Source organism: Papio anubis, chromosome 1 (assembly GCF_008728515.1).
Source record: "Papio anubis isolate 15944 chromosome 1, Panubis1.0, whole genome shotgun sequence".
In the NCBI taxonomy this organism is placed as follows: Eukaryota; Metazoa; Chordata; class Mammalia; order Primates; family Cercopithecidae; genus Papio; species Papio anubis.
In genome coordinates, this window is record NC_044976.1 from 168,677,693 (window position 1) to 168,701,916 (window position 24,224).

Here is a 24,224-nt window from a genome sequence, read left to right on the forward strand (position 1 = left end):
ATGTTTGTTGGCCATGTGTATATCTTCTTTTGAGAAGTGTCTGTTCAGGTCCTTTGCTCAGTTAATGGGACTGTTTATTTTATGCTTAAGGTCCTTATAAATTCTGGGTATTAGACCTTTGTCAGATGCATACACCTTGCAAATATTCTCTCCCATTCTGTATGCTGTCTGTTTACTCTGTTGACAGTGTCTTTTGCTGGGCAGAAGCTTTTTGGTTTAGCTCCCATTTGTCTATTTTCGTTTTTGCTGCATTTGCTTTTGAAGACTTCGTCATAAAATGTTTACCAAGGTCTATGTCCAGAATGGCATGCCCTGTTTTTTTCCTAGGGTTTTTACAGTTTCAGGTCCTACATTTAAGTCTTAATCCATCTTGAGTTGATTTTTGTATATGGTGAAAGGAAGGGGTTTGGTTTCAATCTTCTGCATTTGGCTAGCTAGTTATCCCAGCATCACTGACTAAGGAGCCCTTTCCCCACTGCTTGTTTCTGTTGACTTTGTCAAAAAGCAGATGGCTGCTGGTGGGCAGCTTTATTTCTGGATTCTCTAACCTGTTCCGGCCTGTGTGTGTGTTTTTGCACCAGTACTATACTGTTTTCGTTACTCTAGTCTTGTTGTATAGTTTGAAATTGTGTAGTGTGATGCCTCTAACTTTGGTCCTTTTGCTTAGGATGCTTTGGCTATTCTGCCTCCTTTTTGGTTCCATACATATTTTAAAAGTCTGTTCAAATTTCTGAAAAAAATGAAATTTGGTAGTTTGCTAGGAACAGCAGTGAATCTGTAAGTTGTTTTGGGCAGTATGGCCACTTTAACAATATTGATTCTTCCTATCCATGCACATGAAATGTTTTTCCATTTGTTTGTGTCATCTCTGATTTCTTTCACAGTGTTTTGTAATTCTCCTTTTAGAGATCTTTCACCTCCCTGGTTTAGCTGTATTCTTAGGTGTTTTGTGTGTGCGTGTGTGTGCATGTGGGAGTGTGACTATTGTGAAAAGGACTGCATTCTTGAGTTGGCTATCAGCTTGGACATTAGTGTATAGAAATGCTACTTATTTTTGTACAGTGATTTTGTATCTGAAATTTCACTGAAATTGTTTATCAGTGCTAGGAACATCTGGGTAGAGACTACAGGGTTTTCTAAGTATGGAATCATATCATCTACGAAGATAGAAGGCATCTCTATTTGGATGTCTTTTCTTTCTTTCTTTCTCTTGTCTGAGTCCCCTGGCTAGTATTTCCAGTACTGATACGGGAGTACTGGGAAAGCAAAAGCATGGTCCCTCTAAATGATATGGAATGGGGCAAGGCAAGTGCTGGGTAGAGGAGGGCCTGGTCCTTGGCTAGGGCTCCACCCCCACGAACCTACATGAGGACAGGCACTTCTGCTTTCACACCCAAATGTTCCATTTTCCAAGACCAGCCTGGCCTGCCACACCCCCATCCAGGTCCTATAAAAACCCGACCCTAGTGGGCACACACACAGGCAGCCAGACATCAAGAGGAGCACATCAGCAGAAGAAGACACAAGCGGCTGGACGTTGTGAGGAACACACTGGCGGAAGAAGACACAGCAAGCAAGCTCTTGGTGGTCAAGAGCACACCAACAGGCACCAGCAGGCCGACAGGCCATCAGAATGATGCAGAGTTTGGCCACAGCGGCCCAACTCCAGGGGAAAACCATCTCCTTTCTGGCTCCCCCATCTGCTGAGAGCTACTTCTACTCAATAAAACCTTGCACTCATTCTCCAAATCCACATGCGATCCGATTCTTCCGGTACATCAAGGTAAGAAACTCTGCAATACAGCAATCCCTCTGTCCTTGTGGTAAGGTAGAGGGTCTGAGTTGGTTAACACAAGTCACCTATAGAGCAAACCAAAAGAGCATCCTGTAACACACGTCCACTGGGGCTTCAGCTGTAAACATTCACCCCTAGACACTGCCGTGGGGTCTGAGCCCCACAGCCTGCCCGTTGGTTATGCTCCCCTAGAGGTTTCAGCAGCAGGGTACTGAAGAAGCAAGCCACACCCCCATTGCACGCTCTGTGAGGGAGACAAAGGAATCTTTCCTGTTTCAGTCCTACATTGAATAGGGGTGGTGAGAGTGGACATTCTTAGTTTGTTCTGGTTCTCAGGGGGAATGCTTCCAGCTTTTGCCTATTATGATGTTGGCTGTAGGACTGTCATAGACGGCTCTTATTAGTTTGAGATATGTTCCTTTGATGGGTAGTTTGTCGAGGGTTAACATGAAGGGATGTTAGGATTTATTGAAAGCCTTTTCTGCATCTACGGAGATGATCATGTAATTTTTTTAGTTCTGTTTATGTGATGAATCATGTTTACTGGTTTGCATTTGTTGAACGAACCTTGCATCCCAGGGATAAAGCCTATTTGATCAGGGTGTTTTAGCTTTTTGATGTGCTGCTGGATTCGATTTTCTAGTATTTTGTTGAGTTTTGCATCTATGCTCATCACTGGCCAGCAGGCTTTTTTTGTTTTTGTTTTTGTTTGTAAATTGTCTCTCTGCCAGGTTTTGGTATCAGAATGATGCTGGTTTCACAGAATGAGTTAGGGAAGTCTCTCCTCCTTGACTTTTTGGAGCAATTTCAGTAGGGCTAGTACCAGCTCTCCTTTACACATCTGGTAGAATTCAGCTGTTAATCTGTTTGGTTGGGGGTTGGGGGGCTTCTGGTTGGTAGGGTTTTTTTAACTACTGATTCAAATTCGGAACTCATTATTGGTCTGTTAAGGATTTCAACTCCTTCCTAATTCAATCTTGAGAGATTGTACGTTTCTAGGAGTTTATCCATTTCTTTTAGGTATTCTAGTTTGTGTGCACAGAGGTGTTCATAGTCTCTGAGGGTTTTCTGTATTTCTGTGGAGTTGGTGGTAATATCCCTTTGTCATTTCTGATTGTGTTTATTTAGATCTTTTCTCTTTTTTTCTCTATTAATCTAGCTAGCAGTCTATTAATCTTACTCTTTCAAAGAACCAACTTTTGGTTTTATTGATCTTTTGTATGGATTTTCACATATCAATTTTGTTCAGCTCTGATTCTGGTTATTTTCTTCTGCTACCTTTGGGACTGGTTTGCTCTTGTTCTTGTAGTTCCTCCAGGTGTGACGTTAGGTGGTTAATTTGAGATCTAACTTCGTGATATAGGCATTTAGCACTATGAACTTTCCTCTTAATACTGCTTTAGCTGTGTCCCAGAGATTCTGGTACACTGTATCTTTGTTTTCACTTGTTTCAAAGAATTTTTTGAGGCTGGGCATGGTGGCTCATCCCTATAATCCCAGCACTTCGGGAGGCCAAGGCAGGCAGATCACTTGGGTCCAGGAGTTTGAGACCAGCCTGGGCAACATGGCTAAGCCTAGTCTGTACAAAAAATACAAAAATTTGCCAGGTGTGGTAGCACACACTTGTAGTCCCAGCTACTCAGGAGGCTGAGGCAAGAGGATTGTTTGAGCCCAGGAGGCAGAGGTTGCAGAGAGCCGAGAGAGCCAAGATCACACCACTGCACTTCAGCCTGGGTGACAGAGACCCTGTCTCCAAAAAAAAAAAAAAAAAAAAAAAAACCAACACTGTGTTAATTTCATTCTTTGCCCAAAAGTGATTTAGGACCAGGCTGCTTAATTTCCATGTAATTGTATAAAAACTTAATTTCTTAATCTGAATGTTTGTTAAGTATCTCCACAGTACAAATAATAAGACTACTAAATTGATCATCAGGAGACCTGGTTGTATTTCCTGCTCTGCAACTAAATGGCAGAGGTAACCTAAGGCTAAAATAGACTTTAAGTTTCTTTTATCTATCTGTATTTTTGTTCAGGAATAAGAGTGGGTCAAACTGGATATACTGTATATCATTTTTAGGTTTCAAATTGTAGAAAACAATACATTTCAAGTTGTTTATATATTATGAAAAATCACTATTATATACATTCTCACTAATAGCACATAATTTGTGAGAGAAGCTAGATAAAGCTTTTAAAGGCTAACTGTTGAGGTCAAATTTGTTTCTGAACCTATCTTCAGAATGTGATTCAAATTTGCAGAGTCAAAAGACAGTATATTTTTCACTGTACTTAGAATAAGGCATTGAAACTGAGTTTTACAACAAGCGCTAAACACATTTCTCAGCAGCTGCAACTAGTGACAAACCAGTGCCACTCTCATGTGAGCGCCTAGAAGGTTGGGCTTGTGGTACATCCATCTATAGAGTAATTTACTTTTTAGTTATCGCTCTGTAGATGTTAGTTGAAAGAACAAACTCAATATACACATCAATCTCCCCAAATGAGAGTTATCACTAAATTCATCTGAACCTGTCTCATAGTTAAGGCATCAACATCACTGATTAGAAAAACATTAAAACTTATTTCTAATGTCAAGTGTATCCCAACTGTAAACAATCTATAGCTAAGTGGCCAAACAGCTTATAAAATAATCTGCTTTTTTTTTTTCAGATGGAGTCTCGCTCTGTCACCCACGCTGGAGTGCAGTGGCGCCATCTCAGCTCATTGCAAGCTCCGCCTCCCAGGTTCATGCCATTCTCCTGCCTCTGCCTCCCAAGTAGCTGGGGCTACAGGTGCCCACCACCACACTCAGCTAATTTTTTTTGTATTTTTAGTAGAGACGGGGTTTTACTGTTAGCCAGGATGGTCTTGATTTCCTGACCTCGTGATCCATCCGCCTTGGCCTCCCAAAGTGCTGGGATTACAGGTGTGAGCCACTGTGCCCAGCCAATAGTCTGCATTTTTAATTCCCCTCAGGTACAACTCAAACAATTATGAAACATGAATTAAGAAATTCACTACATTTGGCAGACTAACAACTTCCTACTAAAATGGTTTATACTATCTGGTATACTACATTACTGAAACTGGAACTTTATACATAAACACCTGGAAATGCTAAATACAATGTAACATATACCTGAAATGCTGACTAGAAAGAAAACAGTCATGGGCTACAAATGAAGAAAATGCTGAGGACTAATAAAGTACACAGGTACTGCCCACGAGGAAAGTGTAGGCAGTACTGAGAATTGGCTTTTACCAACTACATAGGGAAAGGACACAGAGGAACAGGAACTAGAGCCACACAGGAACTGGAACTAGAGCCACAGAAGAGTCACACAATCAATGAAAGATTAAACTAGAGGGAAAAACTGTTTCCAATCAAATGTTGGGGAAGTATACCCATCTTGATCTACCTCTGGAGCAGGGGAAGAAAAGGGGCTCCTGGATAATTTGTCAGCCAGGGTCCAATGTCACTCTGGTCTGATTCAAAGACAGACTAGAAATCCTTATGTTAAGAATTTAACACAAAAATCAACTCAAGGCTTGAGATATTCTTGAAGCATCTGGCAGAGCAATCACAAAATCACTCTGGAAGGACATGCCTTTAAGCCAGTACCACTTCAAATAAAACCATATTAAGATTAGTGAGTAACAGTCCAAATTCCTAACAAATACCAAAATTAAATAATGTATGTAACACAACAGGAAAATCTGACAGCTTTTGTTTAGTAAGAAGTACCATGAAAATGTAACAAACACTATGAAAATATTAAAGCAGAATACAGTTAACCCCCTTCTCTCCAACTAGTGATCACAGCATTTCTCTTATCCTCTGAAACGGTATGTATTACAATTTTTGAGCTCCTGCATTTTCTATCCCTATCCCCTATTTCATAAAATGCATTCTGATAGAAGGAACTATCTTAAAATCCTACATCAGTCAATGGTATTTAGCTGAATATATAAAATAGTCACCCATTTTAACAATGAAGATGACTAAAAAAAAAATCTACTGAGGAAAAACTGTTTGCAACACTGTCTAAAAAACTTGATAGCATTCTGAAAATCACTTAAACATGGCTCATTTTAAACCTTGTTAATGTATATATCACTGAAGCTTATTTAAAACAATTTTTATATTGCCATCTTTCTTCTGTAAACTATAGCCAATCCAAGAAGTAGTAAACAGACTTAAAAATATTCATTAATAGAAGAAATGCTATGGGAAAATATATGTAAACTACTTAAATTGTAAATCTGAAAGTGGTTGGGAATGGAAGAGATTTATTTTGTGCCCAATAACCATGATGCATGTTTATTAGAACAAACTGGGTACAAGTGTGATTGTATTCATTTTAATAAGGAAATGAGGAAGGAAAATAGACATTAAACATTTTTTAAAGTTAAGCATGTGGAAATTTTATCATCATTTATAGGTTTCATTTTCACTTCTTTAACTTTCACTGCTATCTAGGTTAAATAACTATGACCCCCACCTATCCACCTACTTACTCCCACTACGGTATAACATCTAATATTCAGAGAGAACCTGAACTGAGGAAGCTTTAGAACTTCCTCAAGCTCTCTCAGAGAAAAACATCAAAAGAAAACAATTCATATTAAAAGTTAATATGATAGTATCCTTTTTCATTAGGACTTTAGCCAGAAGTTTCTGTAACTTTCCCTAAAGGATCCAAATATAAAATAATATATCCTGTTTTGAAAAATTATGCTTCATACTATGTGTAAGGCCTATAGCACAGAAACTGAAATTTTGTTTTCTCCAAATAAGTAATACTGATTCAGTAACTACTATTTTCCAATGATATCTCAATGTCCTACGAACAGGATAGTTTAATAAATTACTTACTTCAGGTCCTGTAGAAGGTCTTTTGCATTAAGCATGGTTATTAAAGAGGTGGTAGCTGCAGGAATTATGATAATGGGTGTTCGAGATCCTATAAAGACAAAATTTTACAGGTAGAAAATGTATTATTAGGAATTACAATTACTTTCCCTACTAAAAGTTAAAAGATTATAAATTGTAACTTTAACTCTTTCGATCTAAAAAATATTTTAAGCCAGTGGATATTTAAAAATATTTAATAATCAATGTGGCTTGAGTTCTGACAAATCAGAATGGATACCAAGCACAAACATGTGATACAGCTGCATGAGGAAAGTATCAGGTCTGGTTCTGCAATCATTTACTTTTAAAAGTTAAGTTTAAAATCATATTCACAACCTCACCTTTCTTCTGATTTGGGGGAGGTCTTGCTTGAGAAACTGTAAAGAAGAAAAAAAAATCACAACTCTGTGTCATAAAAACCATATTCTTATTTTCAAACTTACAAGTAAGGGGTATTTTTTAAATTATTTGTATTCACATATGACTAACTGTAAATCAGAAGACGTATTTTACAACTATCTTCTCAACATTCTCTGTTTGACAAAAATATTAAAATGCATTATTCAACAATCTGCAGTCAAAAGGAAAGTGAATATACAATATCCATAGTACTGTTTCTACAGTTTCAGTTAACCACAGTCCACTGTGGTCTGAAAATATTAAAGAGAAAATTCCAGAAACAAACAATTCACAAGATTTGAAATTGCACATCTTTCTCAGGAGCATAACGAAATCTCACACTGCCCCACCCAGGATGTGAATGCTCTCTTTGTCCAGCACACCCACACTCTATACACTACCCACACTTTAGTCACTCGTAGTCATCTCCCTCACTGTTATCACAGTGCTTGTTTCAAGTGGCCATTGTTTTACATACGAATGGCCCCAAAGGGCAAGAGTGATAAGGCTGACAATTTGGATATGCCACTACCAAAGACAAGACATTAAGTGTTTCCCTTAGGTGAAAAGGTGAAAATCTCTACTTAGTAAGAAAAGAAAAAAATAAAATAAAATCACATCCTGAGGTTGCTAACACCTACAATAAAAACAAAGAACCTACCATCTGTGTAATTGTGAAGAAGAAAAAGAAATTCATGCTACTTTTCCCTTTGTACCTCAAACTGCGAAAGTTTCAGTCACAGTGAGTGACAGTGTTTAGTTAAGATGGAAAGGGCATTAAATTTATGGGAGACATAAAGAGAAACATGTTCTGGTTGACTGAATCTGGTTTTGTACTATCCCTCCCTGGTTTCAGGTATCCACTGGGGGTCTTGGAACGTATGCCCTGCTAGTAAGTGGGGACTACTGTATTACAATGTCAGGCACCCAGTATCTACATTCAAGGATGTTCAGGTCTAGCAAAAAAAAAAAAAAAGAGAGAGAGAGAGAGAGAGACAGAGAAGAAATAATTTCATAATAAGCTGATTACCACTGTAATAAATGTGAAAGCAGAGCATAAGAGCAAATAATACTGTGCAAAGTGTGAATACGCTTAACCATTCTGGAAGAAAAGGAAAAGTAGTTATTGAGAGCTAAGTTTAAAAAATTCCTTTTATTTTTTTTTCTTTCTTTTAAAAATTGTTTCTGGTCTCTTTTCAGGTGAGAAATACAGTGTTACAGGTAATCAGTCATGTATATGTGAAGGTCTATATTACCTGAAAATGACCATATGATTGATTGTGATCATATTATAAATACACAAATCTTCCTATCTTTTTTTGTTCTTTTTAACAAAAACAGGGTCTCGCTCTGTCACCCAGGGTTGATTTCGAACTCCTGAGCTCAAGCTATCCTCCCACCTCAGCCTCCTAAAGTGCTGGGATTACAGGGGTAAGCCACTGAGCCTGGCCCATATCTTCGTATTATGTTTATACACAATGAACTTTTAATGTATAGAAATATTTGTTGACATTAATGGTAATAACCTAACACAAGATCAATACATCTTAGGATAAAAAGTGCTGCAAGTTCTATTTTCAGTATTTGACCATACAATAACTCAATGTGCCACATGCCATGATCGAGTTTTGTTTTTTAAATGACAAAAATAAAGAAAAATTTAGGAGACTTAAAATTCTAATTGAATGTCAGTTCTTAAAAATGGATACCATCTTTAAAGTGAATAACACAGCACATACACTTTCAGAAAATGTTCTATCTAAAAAGCAGCAAAATGCTACATTTTAACTAATTCTTTGTAATCCTTTGTATAGCTCTCTCATTGTGATAAACTATCACAGGATTCAGTAGTATGATCTTCGAGCCACAGAAAGCAGATAACTATACACACAAATACATGCTGAGACATATGCCTTTACTATTAGGGTTTTCTCATCTTGCTGAGAAAAAAAACTAGAATTTTCTTAAATCAATTAGAGAAATGGAGGGTCATGGATAAATCTGATTGGTTAGATAGTATCATCTGAAATATAATACAGTCTCGGTAAATATTTGGCATTTATTGGAGAGATAAAGGGATAACAGGATGGATAAACAGGAAACAGGAGTTTCTATTATGACTAAAGGGAACTACAAAAAACAAAGAGGTTTCAAGAAATAAATCTGTGATGGACAGATGGAAGGAAGGCAGGGAAGGGGGAGAGGAAGAGAGGGAAGAAGAAAGAGAGGGCAAGGGAGAAATCTCTGACTGAAGTACTGTTGGATTTGGTGAGGAAATCCACAAATGCCCTCAGGAATTTAGGCAAACATTTACTAAACTCAAGGCCGAGAAGACCCAATGTAAGAAAAAGGCAAAATAAAAAAACTCACAAATGTTAAAAATAAAGTTTAGAGGTTTCGTTTAAAAAAAAACTGCAAATGAATATAAACAAGTTCCCTAGTATGTCAGGACCCTGACTGAGACACTGTGATGAACATGTCAATGAGAAGCTTGATCTTAAAGGGGGAGGGGGAGAGAAACATAACGAGTTTGTATGACAGAGTGATCAACAGCAAAGGTCTGTACTCAGATTATTTTAGTTCATATCCTTATTTTGCCACTGTCTAGGCAAGTTGATTAACTTTGCTCAGCCTCAGTTTCCTCAATCGTAAAAGAGATAATAGTTTCTATATCTTGATATTGCTGTGAGAATTTTAAAAATAATAATGCATGCTAAAGTTCTTAACCAGGTATTAGCACATACTCACCATTTACTGAATCCTGCAACTACAGTAGATGCTAACTGCTGCCGCTTCCACTACTACTACTTCTACTACTACTCAAGCAAGTGCGCTAATTGCCAATTTACAAGCTGAGAATAAACCATAAGAAAAATTAGTTGCTTTGTTTGATTTCAAATAAATTAGATTCTTAAGAAACATTCATTCAGAGCCTATGTACAAGCATCGCTGCTAAGTTATTATTAAACTGCAAATAAAACAGAAGTAATTCCTGCCCTCAAAGAGCTTTCAGCAGAGTAGGGGAGCCCAGACCATAAACAAAAATGCAACCAAACACATAATCTAAATGGAACACATACTAAGGGAACAAAATGAGTGTATACTGGCAGAAAAGTGTGCTTTAGATAGAATGCAAAAAGCTTCTCAAAGAAAGTGGCATTTAAGCTGAAATTTGAAAGATGAAAACAAGCCAACTTGCCAAGAACAAGTAGGCGAACAGTCCAGATAAGAGGTAGGAATGTGGGCAAATATCATAGGCAGGAAGAAATTGCTGCACTTAGGGAACTGAAACAAAGCAAATGTGTAGACCAGAAGGAAGAAAGGAAGAATGGCAGGAGATGAGGTTACAAATATATGCAGAGACCAATTAATCTAGGGCCTTTTAAGCAATATTAAGTTTACATTTAAGTGCCACTGGAAAGTCCTATAACTATTAAGCTAGAAAGTGACAAGATTTTATTTTCATTTCACAAGTCTGGAAGAAAAAAAAAAACAATGGATTTGGACAAGAGATCAAAAAGGGTACACGTGTGAAGGCAGAAAGCTCAGTTAGGACTATTACAACAGTCAACAATGGTGCTACTCAAACCATGTGTGGTTGAGTTTTTGTTTGATTTCCAATTCAAAGTCAACTGAATAAAATATAATAACAATGAATTTCTAGAAAGATGATAATGTACTCAGATGCTATGACACGATTTTACCCTCAATTTCTGTATCTGTTTTGTTGGCACCGGAAATAAAAAGGTCATGGGCTGACACCAGGCAGCCGACCACACTGAGACCCACTGGTCTAGAGAGATGATGATGGTTTCTACTTGAGTTGTGGTAGTGGAGATAAAGAAAAATAGATAAATTTGGAATACAGAAAAGGTACATCTGACAGAACCCACTAACAGAAAAGGAGTAAGGAAATGTGATGAATAAAGAGTAACTTCCAAATTTTTGATTTAAGAAACAAAGTTGATGGTGTTGTCACTCTATGAAAAAGGAGAAGACTATAGAGTAAGAGGCCTTGGGGAAAATAGCAGGGAAAACATTATCTTAATTAGTTTTAAAACGCCTATGGCAAATCCAAATGTTACACAGACAGTTAATATAAGATATCAGAGTTTGAACTGGAGATACAAATTTGGAAATCATTAGCACATAGATTTAAAACTATGGGATGAGAGGAGAAGTACTCCAAGCAGTAGCTAGGTTATAAATTACATCATTGAATAGCATAATAAATTTGTATAAAATATACAGCCACTAGCTCACTCTCTCAATCTCACATGAGTGGTATTAAGCACATAAACTAGTACCATAGGCCACTTAGTCATCTCAAAAGAACTATGAATTAGTGAAGTATGGATGGTGTATACATTAATAAAGGAGAGAAGACAGACAAGGATATGTGCAAGAAATTCAATATGGCTATAAAAAGGAAAGACAGTGAAGTCCAGAACTATGGCCTTTCTGTTGCAGGAAGTCAGGGACCCCGAACGGAGGGACCAGCTGGAACCGCGGCAGAAGAACATAAATTGTGAAGATTTCATGGGCATTTACCAGTTCCCAAAATTAATACTTTTATAATTTCTTATGCCTGTCTTTACTGCAATCTCTGAACATAAATTATGAAGATTTCATGGAAGTTATCACTTCCCTAATAATACTCTTATAATTTCTTATGCCTGTCTTTACTTTAATCTCTTAATCCTGTTATCTTTGTAAGGTGAGAATGTACGTCACCTCAGGACTACTACTGTACAAATCGATTGTAAAACATGTGTTTGAACAATATGAAATCAGTGCACCTTAAAAAAGAACAGAATAACAACGATTTTCAGGGAACAAGAGAAGATAACCACACGGTCTTGACTGCCTGCGGGGTCAGGCAGAATAGAGCCATATTTTTCTTCTTGCAGAGAGCCTATAAATAGACATGCAAGTAAGTGAGATATCACTGAATTCTTTTCCCAGCAAGGAATACCCTGGGGAAGGAATGCGTTCCTGGGGGGAGGTCTATAAACGGCTGCTCTGGGAGTGTCTGTCTTATGAGGCTGAGATAAGGACTGAAATACGTCCTGGTCTCCTGCAATACCCTCAGGCTTATCAGGATTGGGAAATTCCAGCCTGGTAAATTTTGGTCAGAGCGGTTCTCTGCTCTCGAACCCTGTTTTCTGTTAAGATGTTTATCAAGAAATGCACAGCGGGACACAGACTCTCATCAGTAATTCTAATTTTGCCTTTGCCTTGTGATCTTTATTGCCCTTTGAAGCATGTGATCTTTGTGACCCACTCCCTGTTCATATACCCCTCCCCTTTTAAAATCCCTAATAAAAACTTGCTGGTTTTGCGGCTCAGGGGACATCACGGAACTACCAATACGTGATGTTACCCCTGGAGGCCCAGCTATAAAATTACTGTCTTTGTACTCTTTCTCTTTATTTCTCAGACCAGCTGACCTTTAGGGAAAATAAAAAGAACCTACGTTGAAATATTGGGGGCTGGTTCCCCCAATACTTTCAAATGCTTTTATTTATGAATCCACTGGAAAACATGTGCCTCTTGTTATATTCCCTAAATGAATTTTGAGAGGTTGGAAATTTTTAGAGCTTTAGATGTTTAAAGTGTTTAACTGTAAACACTTTAAAACATTAAATTTACCCACAGACTTGCCTGGCACAACAGAACTAAATAAATATTTGATGAAATGAGAAATAAAAGTTTGTAAATGCTCAAAAACAGAACTCCACCCTTGAGGTATCTCACTCAAGGAAAGAACAGGTGGGTCAGTCTCCCATTTCCAAATTATCCAAACTCTACCCAACAAATAACAGTTACACTTCTATAATCCCCCTTCTTACACTGGCCATATATATTTTGGGTACTCACATTTTTCAGATTTTAAAGAAATAATACTAGTGTACATGTCAAATATTAAACAATATCCCTTCAAAACTGGGCTGCACCCCCAAAAGCAGATGCATTTAACATTTTGGCAGCAAAATAAAAATACACTAATTAGGACAAATAAAGACTTCAAACTACTACTATCCATTCCAATCAAGTCTTATTGCTGAATGAGAGCAAAAACCTTAATTACTTTAGAATGGTGGGTAGGAAATGTGGATGTATGGGTGTGAAGCAGTAAGTGGGAGTAGGAAGTGGAAAGTTCACATGGATGGGCAATAGAATATCTGATGTATCATGAGACATTAGTTCAGATTAATTTTGATCGTTTAATCCCCAGTGCACTTTAACAGAGCAACTGAAAAAGTAGGCTAGAACATTAAGAGGTGAAAAGACTTAGGAACCCTTACTTTACGCACATGATCTTCCCCTAGCCACATAACTGCCTAGTAAAATCTAGACCCTTTAACTTTATTTTATCACAAGACACATGAACAAAATGGTTTGTTTAGATATCAGTGCCTCTCCCAGCCCTTTCCTTATATACTAACTTATTTTATGAAAATATGAAATAGAAAAAATTTTACATCACAGATTCTAAGTTAGAATCCTCAGGTGGTGGCTTGTTCTCCTTTTTCCATTTCTGACAAACCATAACCTCCCATCCCTCCCTTCCAAAGAAAAGCAAACAATTCTCTTATCTGTGATTCAACTGCCTCCACAATATTCCTATACTTTATGTTTAGTATTCTTTGGGCCCAACCCCATCTGTCCATCCCTATTTCCTTCACTTTTTTCTTCCTTCCTGTAAAAAGCTCCTTCAGCTTCTCTTAGTTTCTGGACAAGAGCCTACTATATAGAAATTCAAATAATATTTGTTGAATTTAGTTGTTGTTCTTATACTCTCATGATGGATTCTGGTATGACCATCTCTATCGAAAATTAGTCCTGTCATCTTAATCAATTACATCCAATCTAGTCTAAGTATAACAAGGCTGACAGAGCACTCCTCTTCTCCACACCTACTTAAAAACAGCAATGACAAAAATTTCAAACAAACCTACTGTCAAACAAAAAATAAAAACAAAAAAAGGAAATACTAGCCACATCTAAGAGGAGCATGAATACAGGACATAAGGAAATCACCCTGCAAAACCATCCCAACATAAGCCCCATGTACCATGCTTTTGACATGCCTCCAGAAAATAGTTAATATTCATAATCTAAATAATTTTAGAACTGGCCTGTGTACATACTATGAATAAGAGGATATCCGTATCTGCACTATTGATACTGTGAAATTTATGCAGAAGATCCAGTTAAGTTCTTGCCTGTATCTTTCCAAACCTTTATTTTCTTTTTTCATACTCACTTTCAACAGCACTGATGAGGTTATTAAAAAAAAAAAAAAAAAAAAAAAAAAAGGGGCCGGGGGGCGGGGGTGGCAGCTGGTATAGCCTAGCACTGAAATTATGCTAAATAAATGTAAAAATAAAACAAACACCAAACACCAAAAACAAACCCAAAAGACCAAAAATAAATATAGGGTTGGTATCTTAAGTATCTATAAAGATCAGTCTTTTTAGGTACTAGGAATAGGGGGAAGAATTTTTCTAAAATAACTTCAATACTACCTTTGCTTAACACATTTTTAAAAAAATGATACAGAACTTTAGGTGTTCAACACAGATATCTGAAGTTCTAAGCATCAAAGCTGAATATCATTCTATTAAAATTATAATTCTGTGCTGCTGTAGGAAAAAAAATCACATCTGTACATACTACCTGATGAGGATGGATATATATAAATAGCTTTTAAGCATTTAAAAATGTTTTAAAACATGTTTCTAAAATCTTAACCGAAATGAAAACATTTTCTTAAAATTTTTCTTTAAGTCTTCACTATACCTATTTATTCAAGTAAATGTTCTATAGTATAACTTCATTATTGAAAAACAGTGTTTCATAACCCATTTTATCAATGACCTGTGAATCAAATCGGGGAAAACATTACTGCAATAAAGAATATTACAAAATCCAGTTCAGCTGCTTATTACACTATAGGAAAATAAATAATTTAATATGCTTTTCACTTTATTTCTTTATGTCTTTCTGCTAAAAACATGAAGATTTATTAATGATGCTGACTGAAGTTTAGCAAGCATTTTATGTATATTATCACAGTTTTGAGATCTGCTTAAACAGTATCGACAGTCTTTAAAGAAACATGACTTTGCAATGTATTTTAGGTAAAATTTAAATGTGTTCAAAGCATTATATACACATACCAAAAAACTTGCACTGTTATGAGCTTTTGAAAGAAAGCAAAAAACAAAGTTTTATATTTTTACCTGGTCTTGGTACTGGCTGGGCTGCAGGAGTCTGAGTCTTCCGTGCAGATGCACCCTCCTTTAAAAGAATAAGAATTGATATATAAGATCAAAGTTTCTTTACATAATAAACACTGTAATTATTGCAAAGAAATCTTGTATCTCTCTGTCTCTTGTTCTGTTTTTCTCACTCAATTGGTTACTCCACTAAACATGTTATGACCTACAGTTTAAGAAAAAAATAAAAATGAAAACTCTCCTGATCTTTTATGCTATTAGTCATGAGATCATAATAAACATCTTTAGTGTAAAACAAACTTAGTTACTACAGAGTAGTTACTGTAAGCATGTAATATTTTTAAATGATTTGTTTAACTGCTGACAATTTTAATATTCTCAGAAATATCACTGCCTATTCTAAAATCAAGTCAACCTTTTTTTCTCTAAACAATCTCAAAATAAATAAATGATATATACTCTCCTGTTAAAAAAACCTAACATACGTTATATTGGAAGGTATTTAAAAAACATAAACATTTCAAATAATTAAATGCCTTTAAAATATTCAGGAAAAATCACATTTATAAAGAAGAGATGTTACATTTGAATTAAGAGCAGATGAGAGTATCTTAAAAACTAAATAACAAATCTCAATAATTACTGAAAATGTAAGATGTACAAGGAAATATGCTAAGTGTTGAAGTATATCAATTATATACTCAAGGATAGATGCCTCTGAAATGCTTAAGATTCTTAAAATGTCTGTTTTTAGTGCAATAGTTTCAATCATATTCACAGTGATATTTCATAATACATTTTTCTTTACAGAAAGTTGCAAGTGTAAATTTCATAACTATGAATTCGTAAAGACTTTAGTTGTACATAAGAGAAGGAAATTTGACAAATATCAGGGGAGGTATAAAAATACATAAAAATTAAAATCAATATTAGCATCGCAAAGAACATTTCCAAAGAAATACTGCTAAATACTAATTATAATTACACTACATTCTCTTCAAAATTTCAGATGGTAAACATGGTAAAATTGTTTGAAATAGCAGGCTATCCTATAGCATTTTTTAAAAAATAAATGACTATTAAAATGAGTACAAGAGAAAAAAGACTTTCACTTCAATACAGTGGTATTCCTAGTATTCAGTTAGAACATCACAGAAACCATTCTTTATTACAAGAAACAACAGTCACAGGGGCAGGTAGGTGGCAAAAACTCCAAGAAGGAAAAAAAAAACAACCACACAAAAAGACACCTGAGGACAGCAAAATATCCTTTTTTCCAATGTTCTCACTATTGCGCATTTAGTTATTAATATATATTGGTGTATTTACTACTGAGTCATTCCGGGTGCTGGTTTCACAGATGTTTGTTCATAAAAATTTATCAAGCGTACTTATGATATGGTCTTCCTCCAACTATATTACATTCAGGTAAACCTTTAAATGTTAAAAAAAAAAAAAAAGTGAATCATAATTAGGGTGGAGAGCACATCAAATATTTAACATTATTATAATGTGGGGGAACCTTCTGATTATATTTTTCTCTAAGTTTATGTTAGGGGACATAACTATTTTTATTCTTTGTAATTCCAGTACCTGGAGCATAGTAGGCTCTGGGCACTGCAGCTAGTTGAACTGAACTGCACCTAGATTTTTAAAAAATCAGAAGCCAGGTGATAATCATTACAAGGAATCCATTAAAAGAAACATTAGCTCCTATATAAAGAATCAACTAGACATTATATAATAAGAGTAAACTAATCATATTACTTACCTATTCTAGTATATAAATACTGACTCGTGGGGATGTGATTTAAGAGGAAAAACATAGAAAATGAGACAGAAAAACAATGAGCACGTATATATGCAGACATCTTCTGTCCACATTTAACCACGAGTCTGGCTGGATTCAAATCAAAGCCCTTCTTTTTTTGGAATACAGTGGCCTAAGTTCAAAATCACCAGAATAAAAATTATGTGCATATAAAGATAACTATACAAACCCAAAGTGATCCAACTAACTACTGAATTAGTTGTACACCTGTACTATAAGCATGTGTATAAGCATGTATAAATAAAGGTATAAGCATGTGTAAATAATATGAAAACAAAAAACAACAAAAAAAAACTTTTTCCACTACAAATTATAACCCTTAGGAATTTTTGTCTACTTTTGAATAAGCTCAAAACTTGATCCCTTTAAATACCAATAATGGGTATTTTCTGTTTGCCTAGTAATAATCCTTGCTTGATGACTCAATCACTCCTTTATGGCAATAAGCTCTATCCCCTCGTCACTAGGAAAGGTATATATCCTACACTTCATCAATCAAAAGTCCTTCTTTGGGATTGTTTTTTATAGACTGGGATTATTTTTTATAGACTAGAGCTAGCTGTTAAAACCACTAGCTACAAGGCTACAAGGAAATAAGCCTAAAATCACTGATGATGATGTCCCTTGACTCATGGAGAAAATGTATTGGCAGAAAAGAGAATTAAGCTATAATGCAAGAAAAGAGGTAGAGTATAATACCCTTTGTAATACCTACTATCTATTTCTAGTGGCCTGCAAGATCTACTTTACCCTTAACCATTCTTGATTATATGAGTCAAATCTCCCATCTCAGCACTCTACAAACCCCACATACACTTTTGGTTGTCTCAGTTGAATCAAAGTTCTGTCAGGTGCAATAGAAAAAAAAATGTTATCTAATTTTGTCTTCTCAAGGCTTACTGAAAATTTCAGTTGTCGAGGTCAGTACAGTATAACTTCGTTTAATTTTTGAGTTGGTACAAACAACCGCCCCGCCAATACACACACAAAGAGTTATACAGCTGTGACACAACAATAAACTAATGACAAAACAGTACAATATAACCTTCTTGGAAGAAAACTGGGAAGTTCTTTGCAAATCACGTCACGAATTTATAGCCGTTTCTAGGACTCTCCCCAGCCAACATCACTCAAGAGACTAAAAGCACATTCTACTCTGATTTCCATTATTTTTAAGTAAAGCTGGAGTAGTTGCTGCATAAGGGATTGCAGAAATCAACCCCACCACCCTCCACCCTAAAGATGAAGAGACAAAGGTGAAGTCATTTTACAAAGGCAACACACACACACACACACACGGCATGTATTAATAAACAGAAAAAATAATCTGGAAGTAATATGGAACAGACTGACAATCCTATATTTTTAAAGACATATTTGGATTGGAAGAAAAAACACTACACAGCTGGGAAAAGAAAGGTATCGGCACAAAATCAAAAGAGCTGACAAGTTGTGCTAACTGGAGAGGAAAACCTGCTTTCTCTTGAAAAGTCAGAATCATTACAATTTCACCAAGACTTGAGGCATTCGAGAAAAGTAATAACCGAATTAACACAGAAGGGAAAAACGGTGAGAGAACCACATTTGTGAATAATAAAAATACAAAACAAAGTATGCTGTTTACAAGCAATCCTGGCTTTCATTATTTTAGCAAATGAGATCATCTAAAATCTTCTGATATTTGCAAAGGACCAGTATGTGCAGTTTAAACAAGTAGAATAAATATCATAATATATAATACCATCATGACTGTGTATTTAGAAAACCCCATCGTCTCAGCCCAAAATCTCCTTAAGCTGATAAGCAACTTCAGCAAAGTCTCAGGATACAAAATCAAGGTGCAAAAATCACAAGCATTCCTCTACACTAATAACACACAGAGAGCCAAATCATGAGTGAACTCCCATTCACAATTGCTTCAAAGAAAATAAAATACCTAGGAATCCGACTTACAAGGGATGTGAAGCAACTCTTCAAGGAGAACTACAAACCACTGCTCAATGAAATAAAAGAGGCCACAAACAAATGGAAAGAACATTCCATGCTCATGGATAGGAAGAATCAACATCGTGAAAATGGCCATACTACCCAAGGTAATTTATAGATTCAATGCCATCCCCATTAACCTACCAATGACTTTCTTCACAGAATTGGAAAAAAATGCTTTAAAGTTCATATGGAACCAAAAATGAGCCTGCATTGCCAAGACAATCCTAAGCCAAAAGAAGAAAGCTGGAGGCATCACATTACCTGACTTCAAACTATACTACAAGGCTACAGTAACCCAAACAGCATGGTACTGGTACCAAAACAAGGATATAGACCAACAGAACAGAACAGAGCCCTCAGAAATAGTATCACACATCTACAAACATCTGATCTTTGACAAATCTGACAAAAACAACAAATGGGGAAAGGATTCCCTATTTAATAAATCATGCTGGGAAAACTGGCTAGCCATATGTAGAAAGCTGAAACTAGATCCCTTCCTTACACTTCATACAAAAATTAATTCAAGAGGGATTAAAGACTTAAATGTTAGACCTAAAACCATAAAAACCCTAGAAGAAAACCTAGGTAATACCATTCAGGACATAGGCATGGGCAAGGACTTCATGTCTAAAACACCACAAGCAATGGCAACAAAAGCCAAAATTTACAAATGGATCTAATTAAACTAAAGGGCTTCTGCACAGCAAAACAAACTACCATCAGAGTGAACAGGCAACCTACAGAATGGGAGAAAATTTTTGCAACCTACTCATCTGACAAAGGGCTAATATCTAGAATCTACAAAGAACTCAAACAAAGTTACAAGAAAAAAACAACCACCCCATCAAAAAGTGGGCAAAGGATATGAACAGACACTTCTCAAAAGAAGACATTCATACAGCCAACAGACACATAAAAAAATGCTCATCATGACTGGCCATCAGAGAAATGCAAATCAAAACAGCAATGAGACACCACCTCACACCAGTCAGAATGGCCATCATTTTAAAAAGTCAGGAAACAACAGATGCTGGAGAGGATGTAGAGAAATAGGAACGCTTTTACACTGTTGGTGGGAGTGTAAACTAGTTCAACCATTGTGGAAGACAGTGCGGCAATTCCTCAAGGATCTAGAACTAGAAATACCATTTGACCCAGCCATCCCATTACTGGGGATATACCCAAAGGATTATAAATCATGCTGCTATAAAGACACATGTACACGTATGTTTATTGCGGCACTATTCACAACAGCAAAGACTTGGAACCAACCCAAATGTCCATCAATGACATACTGGATTAAGAAAATGCAGCACATATACACCATGGAGTACTATGCAGCCATAAAAAAGGATGAGCTCGTGTCCTTTGTAGGGACATGGATGCAGCTGGAAACCATCATTCTCTGCAAACTATCGCAAGGACAAAAAAATCAAACACCGCATGTTCTTACTCATAGGTGGGATTTGAGCAATGAGAACACTTGGACACAGGGTGGGGAACATCACACACGGGAGCCTGTCGTGGGGTGGGAGGAAGGGGGAGGGATAGCATTAGGAGATAAAACTAATGTAAATGACGAGTTAATTGGTGCAGCACACCAACATGGCACATGCACATGTATACATAGGTAACAAACCTGCACGTTGTGCACATGTACCCTAGAACTTAAAGTATAATTAAAAAAAATAAAAAAGTATATAAAAAAAATACCATTAGAAAAATATATTTGTTGCAAGTGAAAAAGAATACAATATATACATATTTAATTTTAAAATGTTACCTGAAACAGTGAAATACTGAAAACTTTTTTTTTTTTTTTTTTTTAAATAGGATCTCACTCTTTCACCCAGGTTGGAGTGCAGTGGTGCAATCTCGGCTCACTGCAGCCTTGACCTCTGGGGCTCAAGCAATTCTCCCACCTCGGCCTCCAAGCATGCACCACCATGCCAGGCTAGTTTTTTGTGGTTTTTTTTTTTTTTTTTTTTTCTTTTTTGGTGAAGACACAGTTTCGCCATGTTGCCCAGGCTGGTATCTAACTCCTGAGCTCAGGCTCCCAAAGTGCTGGGATTACAGGTGTGTACCACCATGCCTGGCCTGAAAGCTTTTATGAAGAAAACATATATAGAACATATAAGCAGACTCCAGGAGTTTCCAATCTACTCTCCTGTTGTATTAATAAGGGCAAAGGTCACATACGTTTTTTTTTTTTTTTGAATATTAGTCGCACCCTTGATTTGAGACTTAGTTTTGCTCTGTCGCCCAGGCTGGAGTGCGGTGGCCGGATCTCAGCTCACTGCAAGCTCCGCCTCCCGGGTTCACGCCATTCTCCTGCCTCAGCCTCCCGAGTAGCTGGGACCACAGGCGCCCGCCACTTCGCCCGGCTAGTTTTTTGTATTTTTTTTTTTTTAGTAGAGACGGGGTTTCACCGTGTTAGCCAGGATGGTCTCGATCTCCTGACCTCGTGATCCGCCCGTCTCGGCCTCCCAAAGTGCTGGGATTACAGGCTTGAGCCACCGCGCCCGGCCCACATACGTTTTAAAAATTATTTAAATATTAGTCGCACCCTTGAATGCTTTTACCTTTATTTTAAAAAGTAACTTATTCCTATGAAATCTGGATTTGATAATCAGAATTCCCAAAGATTAGGATATTTCAATATGCATGTGAATTTCTTTTCTCTCTTTTTTTTTTTTTTTTTTTTTTTTTTTGGAGACGGAGTCTTGCTCTGTCGCCCAGGTTGGAGTGTAGTGGTGCAATCTCGGCTCACTGCAACCTCTGCCTCCTGGGCTCAAGCGATTCTTCTGTTTCAGCCTCTCAAGTAGCTGGGACTACTGGTGCGTACCATCAATATCCGGCTAATGTTTGTGTTTCTAGTAGAAACAGGGTTTCACCACGCTGGTCAGGCTGGTCTCAAACTCCTGACCTCAAGTGACCCAACTGCTTCTACCTCCCAAAGTGCTGGGATTACAGGCATGAGCCATTGCACTCAGCCTGAATTTCTAAACACACTGAATGAGTCTTTTTTTAAGGGATCAGGCCTCATTTTGTTGCACAGGTTGGTCTCAAACTCCTGGGTTCAAGCAATCCTCCTGCCTTGGCCTCCTAAAGCACTGGGATTGCAGCAGAGAGACACCATGTCCAGCTAGTCTTTTAAAAGAGTGTTTTGTTGTAGAAAAGGGAAACAGCAATTCTGGGGACAAATTACAATGAGGCTAAAAAACATAAAGGATTTTAGAAGCAAAACATTTCAACACAAAGAATAAGCACAATTTTTTTTTTTTTTTTGAGACAGAGTCTGGCTCTGTCGCCCAGGCTGGAGTGCAGTGGCCGGATCTCAGCTCACTGCAAGCTCCGCCTCCCGGGTTCACGCCATTCTCCTGCCTCAGCCTCCCGAGTAGCTGGGACTACTACAGGTGCCCGCCACCGCGCCCGGCTAGTTTTTTTGTATTTCTTAGTAGACACGGGGTTTCACCGTATTAGCCAGGATAGTCTCGATCTCCTGACCTCGTGATCCGCCCATCTCGGCCTCCCAAAGTGCTGGGATTACAGGCTTGAGCCACCGTGCCCAGCCACAATTTTTTTTAAGACTTGTTATAACCTTGAGGTATATGTACACAATATGTTGCTAACATAAAAAACAGTTAACATACTTATAAAGCATAGTACTTCCCTCCTTTTAATTACACAGATAAAGGGTTGCAAAATTTAAAAATAAATTTATCGTTCTTTCCCTAAGCCCAGAAACTCTCTCCAGAGAAGTAACTACTTAAATGGCTGAGACATGTTCTCTCTCATCGCCCAACCTCTGAACAAACTGATTAAGGTAGATGTTGTATCTATCGTACCATGAGAAAATTAAACTAAAACAAACAAAGAAACAAAAACCAGTTACCTGCCCCAGGTCACATGGCTACTAAGCAGAACAGATCTGGGCCTTTTTGAATCCAAAGCCTATGCTTCCTAACTACTAGTACGTTGTAACCTCTGATTTGAAGACTTCCCTTCACAGAGTACCTTCTCTCTTTCCTCATTCACTCTCTTCCCATAATTCCAATGTTCCCCTGTTGTGACCTTTTAGCATTTTCTGGATACCTTTATCGTGTCTTAGTCCATTTGTGCTACTATACCAAAATACCACAGACTGGGCAACTTGTAAATAATAGAAACGTATTTCTCAAAATTCTGAAGGCTCGAAAATCCAAGATCTAGGCGCCTGCAGGTTTTGTGTATGGTTAGCAGGTTTTGTGTCTCTCTGATTCCAAGATGATGTCTTATTGTTGCATCCTCTGGAGGGGACAGACAGCGTCTTCACACTGTGGAAGGTGGAAGGGCAAAAAAGTATCTAAGATAATTCCCTCCAGCCCTTTTACAGGGCATTAATTCATTTGTAAAGGCCATGCCCTCATGACTTAATCACTTTTCACTTCTTAATATCACCACAGTGGAGATTAAGTTTCAAAACATGAATTTTGGGAGGCATTCAGACCATAACACCTCATTATACTACATAATTTCCTAATTATTTGTCTGCTTCCCCCAATCAGACTGCAAGGTACTTCACTTTGCATCAGAAAATATTACTCCTCCAATCCTGATACAGCCAGCTGCATGGGAGGTGTTTAATCATTCTACACTGACTAAAACAAATTTATTTGCCTTAGAATCACTGATTCATGACTATTGAGTAAAAGCTGTTTTATCTATTACATGAATATGGCACAAATAACTGTCACACAGAATTATTAGGAGAATTAAACAACATTCATTCATTCCACATACTTTTTTTTTTTTTTTTTTTTTAAACAGTATCTCGCTTTGTTGCCCAGGCTGGAGTGTAGTGGTGCAATCTCAGCTCACTGCAACCTCCACCTCCCGGTTCAAGCGATTCTTGTGCCTCAGCCTCTCAAGTAGCTGGGATTGCAGGCATGCACCACCAAACCTGGCTAATTTTTCTATTTTTAGTAGAGATGGGGTTTCACCATGCTGGCCAGGCTGGTCTTGAACTCCTGACCTCAAGTGATCCACCTGCCTCAGCCTCCCAAA

General features: G+C 37.2%; 1 protein-coding gene across 3 annotated transcripts in view; it reads right to left on the minus strand.

The window, feature by feature from the left end:
- CDC73 (cell division cycle 73) overlaps positions 1-24,224 on the minus strand; it is a 139,264-nt gene that overhangs the window by 35,107 nt on the left and 79,933 nt on the right. For all 3 annotated transcript variants that reach the window (XM_021929173.2, XM_031657472.1, XM_031657471.1), the window contains 3 exons: positions 15,359-15,416; positions 7,052-7,087; positions 6,672-6,759 (listed from right to left, as the gene is read on the minus strand). In XM_021929173.2, coding sequence (XP_021784865.1) covers positions 6,672-6,759; positions 7,052-7,087; positions 15,359-15,416 — 182 coding nt within the window. The remainder of the gene's footprint in view (positions 1-6,671; positions 6,760-7,051; positions 7,088-15,358; positions 15,417-24,224) is intronic.